The sequence below is a fragment of the Danio rerio genome, chromosome 19, assembly GCF_052040795.2.
Source record: "Danio rerio strain M-AB ecotype USA chromosome 19, GRCz13ab, whole genome shotgun sequence".
In the NCBI taxonomy this organism is placed as follows: Eukaryota; Metazoa; Chordata; class Actinopteri; order Cypriniformes; family Danionidae; genus Danio; species Danio rerio.
In genome coordinates, this window is record NC_141039.2 from 33,699,410 (window position 1) to 33,714,710 (window position 15,301).

A 15,301-nucleotide genomic window follows, 5' to 3' on the forward strand; every position below is an offset into this window, starting at 1 on the left:
ACATTTAAAGATCTACATTTATAATCTAATCTAATATAATATAATATAATATAATATAATATAATAATATATTTACAGTCATACAGCCAGCCGTGAAATGTAAGCTATAATGAAGACCCAACACTTTACAGTCAGGTTTATTAATGAGAGTCTCTTCAAATTTGGGTTGAACTTTGTAGACGCTCCCTAAACATACATAGTCTATATCAAGGTGATTAAATTGTTTTAAGCTTAGCAAAACAGTGAAAATCTCCTAATATTTGCAGCACAAAGGACAATTTTAGAATCCACTTCACTAAAATACGTATGGGGGACGTCGTGACGTTTCTCACTTCCTAAACTCTCGCGCAGTCCTCCATTAAGTTACGTCGTCACGGTCGTCGATCGCCGCTGGATTCGAAGAAAAGATACACTTCTGCTGGATGTAAAGCAAGTAAGGTTACAATTTCTTAATATTCATTGTAGTAGTATATATATTTACGTTTTGTGTATATTTTTCTACTATGACGGACGTGTGGAGCGCATTTTCAAGGGTCATCGGAAGTTCAAGTGTTTGGAGGGAACTTGCGACGTTAAAACTAAGATAAATATAGATACGCTGCTGTTTTAATAATACTTTGATACTTTGGCACAATATATAATCAATCAGTCTTTATTAAAAACAAAAGTTTGGAAATATGTACCAAATATTTCTGAAATAATGTGCTGTGCAACATCAGGCTTCTTTTAGCACTTTCCAGAGTTCTTCTTAAGGTTAAGAGTGTCATATCTTTCTTTTTATGTCCAGGTGCTCTCATACAGACTCAATAATATTCAGGTCTGGACCCTGTGGAGGCCATTTCATGACTACCTGTGTTTCTTTCATCAGCTGTTTTCATTCTCCAAATATGATTTCACTATATATAGTGGATTACTATCATGCTGAAAATGAAAGCTACAGAAGAGCTTTTCAAAAGGCATGGCATAATGGATTAAGACCTATCTGTACTTACATAATTCAATTATTTTCACTTTATAACGGATGGCTGCTAAAACAATAAATAAAGTCCCAATATATGAAACTGTCTATTAAGCCCTGGTTAGATCAAACGATTTTTACTGTCGGTTACAAAAGTCCCTATGTCAGATTATGTGATTTTGTGTTGATAAAATCTTGATTTGTCGTGGGTAACAAATGTGTCAGACTACATGTTCCTTCACGATCAGTCATCCCATGACACCTAAGATGAGCGTTATTTCCCAAAGCAGTCACAAGTGTTGCTATAAACATATTTCTTATCTTAATTAAATTTTTTTTAATCTTATTTCAATCTCAATAATACTGATGCATGCTGATAACTAATAACTACTTGTTTAAAAAACAAAACTACTTTTCATTTTAAAGCTAGCATTTTAGGTATTTAAAGAAATAACCAAGTAATACGTAATAGAGTCACAATATTTGCACAACAGTATAGCCTGATTTGTCATAATCAGGGCCAGACGGAATCTGCAAACGTTTTTTGCTATTTCTGCTGAGAATTTTGCAAAAAATCTGCGGATTTCTGTGGAATGATTTTGGGAGTATCATAACTAAAACTGTAATTTATTAAATATATTTTTACCATATTGTCATATATTTTCATATATAGGACTCCCAAATAATATAACTGCTAAAAGACTACTAACCTACTAAAAGTAAAATATTACTTTACAAACTGCATTGTACATAAATCAGATGAACATTTTCATATTAGTCAATAACATTACTGTGATTAATTAAAAAAACTGAATAAATACAGATTTACACACATTTACTCAAGTAAATAAACAGAATTAATGACGGGCTAAAAATCTGCAGAATTCTGCGCGCACAGATTCCGTGTGGGCCTAGTCATAATGCACAAGAACCATTTTGTATACAAATATGCTTTTTTGTTGTTGTTGCACATCAGATATCTTATTTCAAGCTACAATTAGAAAAAAACTAAATTGCTAAGAGTGATAAAAAATACTGATTTCAGGATTATTTAAATACAAATTTCAATACTTTACATTCAAAACTGCAAAACAACAAGAACTAATTTGTTTACAAATAAGCTTGCAAAATGTATTATGATTTCTTTCTAGACGTATAGATTTGAGATTGTACGTAGTTTGTGAAGACTGACTGTAGTTTGTATGTAGAAATAAGACAAACAAAAAAAGACTTTCTCCAATAGAAAAAATATTATAAGAAATACAGTGAAAATTCCTTTCTCTGTTAAACATCATTTGGGAAATATTTGAAAAAGAAAACGAAATTGACGGGGCGAAGCAGTGGCACAGTAGGTATTGCTGTCACCTCACAGCAAGAAGGTCACTGGGTCGCTGGTTCGAGCCTCGGCTCAGTTGGTGTTTCTGTGTGGAGTTTTCATGTTCTCCCTGCGTTCATGTGGGTTTCCTCCGGGTGCTCCGGTCTCCCCCACAGTCCAAAGACATGCGGTACAGGTGAATTGGGTAGGCTAAATTGTCCGTAGTGTATTAGAGTGTGTGGATGTTTCCCAGAGATGGGTTACGGCTGGAAGGGAATCCGCTGTGTAAAAACTTGCTAGATAAGTTGGCGGTTCATTCCGCTGTGGTGACCCGGATTAATAAAGGCACTAAGCCGACAAGAAAATGAATGAATGAAACAAAATTGACAGGAGGGTGAATCATATTGACTTCAACTGTATTTGGAGCTCACTAGTGTTTGAAAACATACTGTTGACATCAGCAAATCTGGAGTCTTCTGTGGTTTGTTTCGTCATTTTATATTGTAATTAAAAATAGTCAAAATTAGACAGGTTTATATTTCATATTTTAAAGTATCCAAATAGGTGTGAAAGAGGTATTTATTAAGCATATTCACTGATTCAGTCAGTAAATGTAAAGCATTACTAACTGTTATTCACTTCTGCGTTCCTGAGATTGGTTTCGCCTAAACTAAATGACATCTTATGGCACAAAGAAGGATCAATACACTGCCTCCATTACAATGACCATCAAAAGCATCTTTACGTAAAGAGCCATAATGCTTGGGAAATACTGACCACTTGTGGTAAATATAGGACACACAACCTGTACCAGTTACCACAACAAATCACATTTATTCAAATAAAAGCATTTAAATTCAGAAAACACTTGATTTTTTTATGTTAAATCCAAGATATAGGATCATCTGGAAAGATGGTGTGGAATATGCTAAAACCATTTCTTCATGTTTCCTAATGCAGTACTTTATATTCAGCCAAGTATCTGTTTGTCTTTGTTTCTTACACTGAACTGTAGTCTGCATTTTGTAGGCACTCTTAAACTATTTTTGATTTGAGCACACTCTATAAAGCCAACTCTTCTGGACAGAAGACGTTGGTCATTTTGGTATTTCATGTGTTGAAAGTGCAGTAAATACCCCAGTGATCACTGGTATAACGACCGCAGTCCAGTTTCTCCATTCCAATCAAGGCCATGTGGTCAGGAGTGACCGCTGGACGGGTTTTAGCAGACCTCAGGAATATGCGGTCGAAGCGACATCTGCTGACGTAAGGCACAGTCTTATTGCTGTTAGCTTTGGTGTCCCAGGTGTACCTGCAGTGTTCTTGTTTGCCCAGCTGTTCCCACACATCACACACACCTGCAGGCAAACCTCCAACATTGGCCACCTACACACACACACATACACACACGAACATTCCTTTATTATACAGTTGAAGTCAATTATTAGCCCCCCTGTATATATTATTCCCCAATTTCTGTTTAATGGAGAGATTTTTCAACACATTTCTTAACATAATAGTGATAATAACTCATTTCTTATAACTGATTTATTTTATCTTTTATTTTACCATGATGACAGTAAATAATATTTGACTAGATATTTTTCAAGATACTAGTATTCAGTTTAAAGTTACATTTAAAGGCTTAACTATGTTTATTAGGGTAACTAGGCAAGTTGGGGTAATTAGGCAAGTAATTGTATAACAGTGGTTTGTTCTGTGGATTATCGAAAAAATATATAGCTTAAGGAGGCTAATAATGACCTTAAAGGTGCTGTATGTAAGTTTTCGACTCTTTTAAAGCATAATAATTCATTAATATGTTTGCAAATATTTAAGAAACATGGCAAGTGAACATTCTTGTTTATCTAAAAAACAATCCTGAAGTTTCACCTTATTGCTTTGAAAATGTATTTTCCGTGCCGGATATGTCGGTCTTTAATTTGGTAATTTTAACCTGCCCATTGTCAGTTTAGGCAATTCTATTTCAGCACCCCAGGGTTGCCTTTGTGGAAAACAGCATATTTCATTCATTCATTCATTCAGAAAGGCTCTGAAAGCATGCGTCCGTGACCGAAATGCGACCTCCAGTGGACAGTGGCAGATCCCGAAATGCAGATTCAGACACATGAGGTTATTAATTAGCAAATTATATAAGTATTACGACTGTAAACATTAGGTGAGCAGGTTATATTGTAACCCTGTGTCCTAACAACAAGCATTGTAACTAGATTTGCAGTAATAAGCAATTTGGCTGTTTGCACCAGACGAAACACGACAGAAATTTATGAGTATGCACTCACTCATCAAATGTTAAGGGTTATAATCTAATAAATACATATTAAACCTCTTTAACATTATGTAACATTATTTAACATATGTGTTTAGTTCTAAAGTTTAGTTTATTTTCAAGATCTGAGGTGAACTATCTGCAGCTGCTTTCAAAAGTATGGCAATAAATGTCATGTATAAAGACATTCAAACTCGCATTGTTAGCATTTAACACTGAAGAAAGCACACAAGGTGTACCTGAAGTGATCATTGTCATAGTTTTCTGTTTTTTGGCTGAAAGAAATAGAAGCCCTTTCTATTATATCAGTTTGAGGTGTTGGTTAGGACAAGAACTCCTTTTAATACGGAAAATATTCCTTCTAACGGGTTCCATTGCTTTTATAATGATATGATTACATGATTTATATCACTCGCTCCTGTCCTCAATCTGGCAACCTGCGGTTGCGTTTGTTTTGATTCAGGAGTGCAATACCTAGTTCAACCACTGGGAGTCAACCTTACATACTGCACCTTTAAAAAAATTTTTTTTTTAGGTTTAAACTACTTTTATTCTAGCTAAAATAAAACAAATTAGACTTTCTCCAAAAGAAAAAATATTATCAGACATACTGTGAAAAATTCTTTGCTCTGTTTAACATCATTTGGAAAATTGAACTAGAAAACAAAATTCACAGGAGGGTGAATAATTTTGATTTCAACTATATTTGGAGCTACTGTCAGTGTTAGACCAGTGTTTCAAAACATACTGTTTGCACCAGTAAATCTGGAGTCTTCTGATGTTTGCTTGTGTTTTTTATATTGTAATTCAAAATAGTCAAAATCAGACAGGTTTATATGTCAATGCCACTGCTTTGTCATATTTTAAGGTATCCAAATAGGTGTGAAAAAAGCCATTTATGACGCATATTCACTGATTTCGTCCATAAATGTAATTATTAAAGAATGCAATTTACCTCTGCGTCTCTGAGATTTGTGTCACCTGCAAAAATGACAATGGCATCTTCTGGCGCTTCCTTAATCTTTTGAAGCACAACCCGCAATTGTTTCGTTCTCTCCTGGGATTGGTTTTTACAGCTTTCTAAATGGGATGTCATCAAGTATAGCTTCTGACCTGAGAAAGTCACCTAAAAAAATGAAACATTCAAAAATAAAAATAGAAGGAGAAATTAACGTGTGCACAACAACCTACAAAATAAAGGTTCATGTATACATTCACTACTGTTCACAGGTTTGGAGTAAGTACCCTTTTTGTTAAAGAAACTATTTTTTTTTTTTTTAGCAATTCTATAGCATGATATTGATCACAAGTGACAGTGCAGACATTTATTAAGTTTCAGAAGATTTTTCTTTCAAAAGAAATCTCAGTTCACACACTATAAATATATATTTAAATAAATATAATAAAGTGTTTGTTAAAATTAGGTTATTGCTATATGTTATACATAGGGTCAGACGGAATCTGCGGACATTTTTTGCTATTTCTGCAAGAATTTTGGTAAAGATCTGCAGATTTCTGCGGAATTATTTACTTTAATATATGAAATAAAAAATATAGATTTTTAACTTTTATTTAATGTTTAAAATGCAAATCTAACTAGATTTACTTTAATTGGTAAATAAAGCAAGTTTCTCATATAATATATCTAGTAAAAGACAGAAAATATTACGGTACAAACTGCATTGTACATAATTCAAATGAACATTTTCACATTAGTCAATAATATTACTGTAATTAAATAAAAAACTAAATAAATATAGATTTACACACATTTACTCAAGTAAACAAACAGAATTAATGATGGGCTAAAAATCTGCGGAAAATCTGTGCAATTCTGCGAGTGCAAATTCCGGGTGGGCCTATAGATCACTGCATAGTGCTCAAGAACATGCACAATATACCCACATAGCAAAATATCTCTGGCTTACCTCTGGCCCACTAGGGTTGTAACAATATACCGGTATGACGGTCTACCACGATTTGAACGTGCACGATTATCATACCATGAACAATTGCATATCAACGGTTTTAACCCTTAAAGACCGAGACAGCCGCCCGCGGCTAAAAATAAGTATTGCTCTTAAATGTTTAATAACTTTTGATCCGCTGATCCGATTCATACAATTCAAAGATTGGCATAAAGAAGAGAGTCTCAGCTTTCCAGTGCTGTATGCACAAAACATTCGCGGACTTTCAGAGGCTCCGGAATCAGTGCGGTTACGTCATCAAAATTTGACAACGCTGATTTGACAAAGAAACGCTCGTCACTGTGTCTCCGGACAAACCAGACACGATACATTGATGCATTGTCCCTCCTCCATGCCCAGATTGGTTCAAACTCGCTATATCACAACCAATAAGCATAGGTTTCGCTTTTGTTTGTGGACCAACATGAGCTTTATGAACAACACGGAATGAGAGATAGGCATACATTTATGCGCGGCTAAATGAAACGCAAAAAAAAAAGTTTTGCATGAAATAATTTTCATACTAAGTACTTTTGCATGCAAAGCAGCACAGAAACATGACAAAACAGTGACACAGCAAAGACGAACTGCTGCTCTTGCTGTTTTCAAAAGACACAAATGAAGGTGCAGCTGTTTGTCTGCATTGCAGACAACCATATCCAAATCCATATCCACAGACAACCATATCCATGCTGGCACATAAAACCTAAGGATGTTCCATATTGAATCTAGTTTCGTTATGTAACTATTTATTGTATAGTAAATATTTATATCTATTTTTTTCCTGAGGATTTGCACCATGTTTATTTGGACTTTATTTGGACTTTGACACATTATTTATTATTTTCTTATTTTTTATTTGTTCATTGTAAGTGGTGTTGTTTATAGTAACTGAAAATATATTATTTGGAAAAAGTCAAATTTGCTTCACTGTTCTATTATTTTGTAACATTTGTAACATACCGTATACCGCGAAACCGTCAAACCGTGGTATTGTTTTAGACGATTATCATACCGTAAAAAATTCATACCGTTACAACCCTATGGCCCACACAATCGACTTTTCCTTTGTCTGGACCAAGACAAGGGCCAAACGTGGACCATATCTGGGCCAAGTCTCAGCCAAGTTAAAAACCCATAACTGAGCCATATATATTGGTGAGTCATGACTGTAATGAAATTGATAAACCCATGAATTATTGCCCTTTAGTTGTGCTATGGGTATGCTTTTTCTCGAAGCCACCTGATTGGTAGACTTTTTTTCTTTATTTGAAAATAATTAAAATGTATTTGAAATGTGGGTTAAGACAGGCCAAACTTACATGGCCCACAGTTATTAACATCTGGCCCAAGTATTGTGTGCCGCCTTAAAGACGGTGCCACCTCTGCCAAACCAGGGCCATGTTTGACCCACACGCTGTATACCAGTGCCGGATGAATGCTTGCTGTGCCAGATTTATGCCGAATCTGGTCCAGAATTCTTTGCTATCTGGGTACTGACACTGAGAGGACTAAACTGTTGAATAGTTGTTTTTTTTGTTTTATGGTGCACACAAATGTATTCTCATAGCTTGATAATGTTCAGAATAAACCACTAAATGGATATGGTCTGTTCTGGGGACTTGAGAGCCTAGTTGTCTATGGAGTATGAATTTATAACAATTTTCATTTTGCGTGAACTAACCCTTTAAAGAAGCACAACTGTTTTGAACTTATGTAATAAGCCAAGATGTTTCTTGAACACCATATCAGCATATTATTATGCACTGAAGACTGGATTAATGACTTATCAAAGGAGACTAAATCATTTCTAAGAGATATCCGTTTTTTGATTGTAATTTTAAAAAAAAATCTAATTATTTACATTTTTATTGTATTTTTGAATAAAGAGTTCAGCTCTGGTTCCATTAAGAAGTGAACCTGTGGTGTTTGACCAACACAAACTCACCTGAGCAATGAGCAGATTCCTCATCATTTGTGTTGTTGGAAAGCAGATGATCTCGCTTTCCAAAAATTTTACTCTTGATTTCCTTAACATTATCCCGGTAAAGTATCCATCATCGCTCCCTATAATGGGAAAAAAACAAAAAACTCAAACTCCTTGTACATAAAACACGTCCCTGAGCACAGAGAATGTTCACTTACCTTCAAAAAACAAGTAGCTGACGGCACGTTTCTTAAGATACTGAACATAAGCTGGAATGAGCTCTTGAAGAAAAACCACATCTGGTGTGTATCTATAAAAATAAACACATAAATAGAAACTAAGGGTAAGTTCACACTAGTAATTCAGTTTTCCTGGCTCATTTAGTCTGGATAAAAAAAAAATCCTGTACTAAATACTGTAAAAACTAGTCTGAATGAGCATTCTGTTCTTTTAATAGCTGAAAATAGTCCTGTTTTTGGTTTGTTTACAAGTATTTGGTCCGTGTTGTGTTCATATTTCAGTCAAACTACACCAGAGTTCATTTAGAAGTGGTCTGAGGCCCATCCTTTTTTCTTAAGTGATCTCAGTTTACTTATTTGTTATGCACCAATGTTTCTGTTAGTGGTCACACTTCAGACAAACTTCACCAACTGAGAAATTACACCAGATTTTGCTTAACTGATCCAACCCTGCCAATTGTGAAGATATCAAGCCAAACTCCAGTACTGTCTCATTTATAAAATAAAAGACATCTGTAATCAACTTACAGAGCTAGATATGAGCACAAGCCCCTGGCACGTTCTGCAAGATTTAATGTGTCCAAACCGTCCACATTCCAGCTGATGATGGATAGCTTGCTGTCCTCCACTTCAGATTTGGCTGTGCCATTTTCAGCCTGATTTTCTTTAGAGTTTACAGTAATAGAGCAGGTGGGCTCCTCTGCTGTCAAGTCAATGCTGTACACAAAAAAAAAGGAAAAACTGGGTCAAATATGAGATCACATGTTGTTGTCTGGATCAAATTAAATTTACAAAAGTGAGTTCATGACTTTATGAGTGTGCTGGATCATCTACTAAATATTAATATTTAGAAACCATAAGTTAACGCCAAGTCATTGAGCTTCTTTTAAATTGTTGTTGCTATAGAAACATTCTGACAGCTATAATCAATGTATTGCCTCATTTAAAAAGAACACCTTACAGGAAGACACTTACAATCCACTCATCATCTGTAGAAGCATTGTCTGTAAGCTTATTATCTGTTTGTATTTATACACTATCTCAGATATTAATGTTATGTAAATACTACATAGGTAAGCATAGCTCATTGTGTGCATATCGTTTAATGTAATTACACTCTTTTTCAACATACTCAATGTGGCATGGAATAAAGCAGCATTCCCCCACATCTCATGTGTTGGAAAGAGTTTTTCTGTCTGTCTAAATTTGGGAAGAGAGACACCGGAGTGAGGGCAGATAAATGAGGGTCTTTTTTCTGAGAAGACAAAAGTAGACATTTTGAACAGACTGATAGTACCCTTTCCATAGCATGAATAACATACTATGGAATCAATGGATACCAATGATCAGCTTTCTTCAAAATAATTTTCTTAGTTTTTACTAGTAGTAAGAAACTCAAGTAAGAGTTAAAGGGTGAATAATATGAAAACAGAAATGTCATTTTTGAGTGAACTATCCCTTTAAGTAGGGATAAAGTAAGTATTTTAATGTGCCGTTATTGATTTTTGTTCTAAATATACATGACAGGATTTATTAAATTGAGGTAAAGTTGGTTATATATTCGCACATTCAGACTTTTTTCTAATTTCTGAAAATATAAAATCAACTTTACCTCAATCAGACTTTCTCCTTAATAATATTATTTCAAAAAAGCATTTCTGACGAATTCTAAAAAGGGAAATCATAATAGCAGCCAATGACCATCAAAATAAAACATTGTTCACTGTCAATTAAATGGTGTTAATGTTGTTTTAAAGACATTCTTTCATGCAAGTTCACGCCAAGTATTCAGATTAGCGTGGTAAACAGTGTAGAGAGCATTAAATAAACAAATGTGCGAATATAAACCCAACTTTACCATGATATTTATTGATACATTACACAATATATACCACTTAGTCAATCACTTCTGTAAATAACAGTAAAACACCTTTTATATTTTACAACTTAAACGTGACACACTTTAATTGTATCATTTTAATGTTTAGTTTGTTTTAGAATGTATTTTTTATTTATTTATGACTCACATTCATTGCAAATGCAGTGTTTGATACTAAATAAATATGGAGACAATACCAATCCGCATTGTCCGTCTTCAATTTCTTCTTCGTCCCTGAAGCTTCAGCAGTGTCAGAAGAATTCACATCTTTTCTCTTATTCCCAGTCACTTCAGTTTTCTCTGCTTCCTCATCGAAGACTGAATCCATATGAGCCTCAAAGAAAGAATTTAAAGCTCTCTGGCAAAATACACAAACACAATTGAAAAAAACAGCAATGTTTTACATATGGAAAACGACGAACAATTTACTCAATTTTTAACCATAAACTGAGTTGATAGGATGAGTAAAGTAACGTTAAGTTCCTACTGACAAACCTCCATGTCCCACTCATTTTCTGCTAGATAGCACTGTGCCACGGCGCTGTCCGATCCAGATACAAAGGCAAACTGATCACAAAGTCTCGTCCTGGATTCCTCCAGAGCAGACATTTGTTGATCGGTTTGATTACCAGACAAAACAGTGTTGGACATGTTCACAGTTCAATATAACGGCGGGCTGTGAGCGTGTACAGCCAAAAAAATATTCCGGGTGGAAACCGTGAAAAATACTAAGAAAAATCAAAACTAACATTATCTTACAGCTTCTGGGCTTGCTTCAAAATCCCTATAAATTGTATAAGTTATTAAAGTATTATTTGTTTGATTTTCACACACAAAAAGGGCGCTCATAGAGTTTCTGCTAAATTGTTGTTCAAGTAGAGGCTTTCCGGAAGAATTTAACTGTAGTGCAGAAAGACTCGATTCTTTTGAACAGTAAAACGATTCACTGATTCTTTTTATAGCAAGCACCACTTGTATTATTGTGGCGCATAGCCAATCGAGGTAATACACAACATTCTCTAAACTTTTTATGCACGAATAATATGTATTATTCACTTTGTTTTGCAGTTCGGTTTAATGTAGACATGATGTCGCAAATAAATTAGACGATATTTATGACCTACATGGAAAACGTTATTTAATTCAAGTGCCTTTGTCCGCGAACACCGTTACAATATTATCGATTTTCTATTTCACCGATTGATTCAGATCGTTTCGTAAACCGGTTCAGCGGGTTCGTTACAAAGATCCGACTCCGATGGATGAATGAAAAGATCCATTATTTCAAACTAAAAGCCGAATGTTCATCACATCTTACAAATCGCTTAGAAATTAGTTTGAGAAGAACGCAGTGCAATTTTAAAACACTTGTATACAATCTTTATTTTCTATTATAAGATATATATATTTTTTAATTAAGGGGTTCAAAGACGAAAAAATAACAAAACTCTTATTTTGTATAACTTGGGCCAGCTTTCAAGCGGTTTACAATAGTGAACTTGTCCTTCTCTGTGTTTTGTTACTTAATGCTAGAATCAGTAATGGCTTCATTAACGCTGAATGCAGTCAAACAGATCTTCAGAGCGATGGCGGACAGTCCTGGGTTTGACCGGGTTTTAAGTAAGGTGAGTGTTTGTGGTTCTCCTTGAGGGTCCTGCCAGACCAGACACAGTGATATTGAGTTGATATTGTGAGCAGGTGGAGGTTCTGTCTGCGGCTCCCGGTAAGGTGGTGTGTGAGATGAAGGTGGAGGAGCAGCACACGAACAGAGGGGGAACTCTTCACGGAGGAATGACAGCCACGCTCGTGGACATGATCTCCACCATGGCCATCATGTACAGTGAGAGAGGAGCTCCTGGAGTCAGTGTGGACATGAACATAACGTGAGTCTGTCTCACTGTACAGGAAAACTGCATCTCTGCTACCGTCACATGTGCAGGGACGTCTTGGGCAACATATTATTAGTTATACACTCACCAACAACGATCCAAAATTGGAATATAGCTTAATAATGTCAAGAAATAGTATGTTTAAATACTATTGTTATATTAAAATTAAAAATAAATGTGGACTCATAGGTTTAAGAGTTGAAGTACTAATATTACTGTTCACACATTCTGAATGTAACCCTGTGGTAAACTGAACCCTGGGTTGTTTTGCTTCACATTTGACACTTGTCATCATTTACTCAGGTTTACCATTTAATCCTCTCTCTGTACCAGGGTTTCTGCAGGTTTCACCAAGTTAAATCTAACACTTTTAAAGACCACGAAGAAGAAAACTCAGACTTATACAGGACTGTAAGCCAAGGATTTTTTTTAATGGCCAATCAGAAAAAATATATACTTGCCCCATCAAAAAACTAATTCTAATGAGGTATTTCTTGTATTTAATGTACTTATTTAAAATTTTCTATCAAAAGAAGCAGACCCTAGCTGTATAGAAAAAAAAACTCTTTAAAAACACAACAGATGGTTATGATATTGGTTATGAATATAGTTTGGCTAAAAGTTTGATTGAGATGTATTGTTGTTGATTGGATGAGTGTTGGATTGATTAGGTAGCTTTACGTTTATTCATTTTTCTTCAACTTAGTCCCTGATTTATCAGGGGTCACCACAGTGGAATGAACTGCCAACTACTCTGCCATATGTTTTAAGCAGGGCATGCCCTTCCAGCTGCAAATGATGCAAGGCAATATTTAGGCTAATTTAGACTTTTAAGGCCTAAAATTGTGTTTTTGAAATTTAAGACTCAACAGACAAACTGTGTACATTCCTAATCCCAGGGTTAATTTACTTATTTGGAGAGAAAGTGTATTTGGTGCTAGATTGGATGAACATATTAGTGACCTTATAAAAGGACCTAGAGCTGAATGATTCTGGATGAGGTGAGAATCTTTATTTCTTTGTTTGTTTTATAAGAGAGATTGAGATTTCCCTGATTTAACATTTCATTACTGGTTTAAGATTGCAGTTGTAAAAAATCTCTTGAATTATTCACTAATAAATACATTTTTAATAGTTGCTTGTTGACAATTGTGTTATATTTTATTAAAATAGAAGTATACAAATAAAACTACAATAAAACTATGCAAGAAATTTAATCAAGTTCAATTATATATAGTGGTAATTTTGGCCAGTTTATTTAGTGTAAATGCTAAACAATCCATAACTACATGTACGATTTTTCAGCTTAAACCAAAAGCAAATAAATAAATGATCTTCACTGCCTGGCTGAGATGCAATATAAAGTGGGTCTCAGTCTTAACAAGAAGCACTCCATTAAAATCTATTTTCCCACAAAATGTATTTAAAATATGGAAATTATATTTACCCCAATATTTTTAATGGAGTTTCAGTGCTAGCTTGCTACTAATGACGGCACCTGGGTCTTTCGTCTCTTTTTATATTAACAACCAAATAGATGCTGAAGTCTATTTAACGGATTATATTTGAATTACATTTCAACATTGATGCTGTAAAAGTAACCTTATAAAATTGAAAAGTCACATAAAGCTCTCATCGGATGACCATCATTGGCTGAAAAACATTAGCTATGTATATATATATCTCATTGTATTTCTTCCCTTGCAATGGTGCAAATGTTGATTTTTTTATTTTTGCAGCGAAGCCTGTTAATGATGTCTCTATAGAGAAATGTAGAAATTTTACTTGGATTTAAATTAAAATAATGCAAAAAATAGCCAATTTTCTACTTCATTATGTGGACAGACTGCTCATTTTCTTTCATTTGTTTTGATTTGAACAGATATATGAATGCCGCTAAAATTGGAGAAGACATCCTGATCACTGCACAGGTTTTAAAACAAGGACGGACTCTGGCATTCGCAACAGTAGATCTCACCAACAAGGCCAACGGAAAACTCATCGCTCAGGGAAGACACACAAAACACCTCGGCAGCTAATTACGCACATGCCCTGTATATTATGTCTGCCTTAATGTTACGTAATAAAGTCTGGCATCAAATTATGTTACACCGTGTTAGGATATGTTCAGCAGTGTTTATTTCAACAGAATTATTCAAACAATGGGTACATCAAAATAAAGACAAAAGACCCACTTTCCCCTTCAACGTGAACTTAGAATTTCAAAAGGGAGGGAAAAAAAATTAAAGATTTTATGCCATATGAACCGAAAAGGATGGCTTACAGATACCAAGTCCCAAGCACTGCAATATTTAGTACTCTAAGAGCAGGGTGGTCTATATAAAAGAAGAAATAAATCCATAATGATCCATTTCAAGTTTCTCCAAATGAAATTTCTCATTAGGTACAAAAGCGTCAGTCTCCCATCACATAACCCACCACCAATGTGTACATCTGGTGTCAGTAGCTCATATGTATATAGTGCATGAAAAGCTCGACTGTTGACAATTAGCATCCCAAGAAAAACACAGCATCAGAATTCCTCCAACAGACAATTTATGTCTAGGATATAAAAATCACACTCTTCACCTCCGTCCCCATCGGGCACAACTCCTCCAGAAATGAGAAAACATAATATAGGCAAGGAATGACACTCAAATTAAACAAATGTCCAGCAAAAACTAAGGCAGGAACTGAATGAGAAGCAATGCCTACACCAAATGAATTAAGTATTCGCCTTGAAATATTAAAACAAAAGCCTTGGAAGACAACCCAGGCTCTTTTGTCCTCTGTCACCGATTGTCGTTACTCATGAAATCCCTACTCAAAATAAGAGA

General features: G+C 34.9%; 3 protein-coding genes across 5 annotated transcripts in view; 2 read left to right on the forward strand and 1 right to left on the reverse strand.

Annotated features, from left to right (window-relative positions):
* pip4p2 (phosphatidylinositol-4,5-bisphosphate 4-phosphatase 2) overlaps positions 1 to 15,301 on the forward strand; it is a 236,446-nt gene that overhangs the window by 155,244 nt on the left and 65,901 nt on the right. The gene's annotated exons all lie outside the window — the stretch shown is intronic.
* On the forward strand, positions 348 to 14,573 carry acot13 (acyl-CoA thioesterase 13). Of its 3 annotated transcripts, none has more exons than XM_087294720.1 (4): positions 348 to 433; positions 12,109 to 12,200; positions 12,274 to 12,458; positions 14,347 to 14,573. In XM_087294720.1, exons 2-4 carry the CDS (start codon positions 12,117 to 12,119, stop codon positions 14,501 to 14,503), a joined length of 426 nt encoding a protein of 141 aa, XP_087150846.1. In that variant the 5' UTR covers positions 348 to 433; positions 12,109 to 12,116; the 3' UTR covers positions 14,504 to 14,573. The 3 variants fall into 3 exon arrangements, with proteins under 3 accessions (XP_087150846.1, XP_087150847.1, NP_001074272.2); XM_087294721.1 differs by lacking the exon at positions 348 to 433 and adding an exon at positions 11,459 to 11,577; NM_001080803.2 differs by lacking the exon at positions 348 to 433 and having other exon boundaries at positions 12,033 to 12,200.
* Positions 3,088 to 11,199, reverse strand: tdp2b (tyrosyl-DNA phosphodiesterase 2b). The gene is given in 7 exon segments (NM_001079703.1): positions 3,088 to 3,659; positions 5,519 to 5,689; positions 8,479 to 8,597; positions 8,676 to 8,767; positions 9,225 to 9,413; positions 10,773 to 10,933; positions 11,071 to 11,199. Coding segments are annotated over 7 exon segments (1,122 nt in total). The 5' UTR covers positions 11,185 to 11,199; the 3' UTR covers positions 3,088 to 3,383.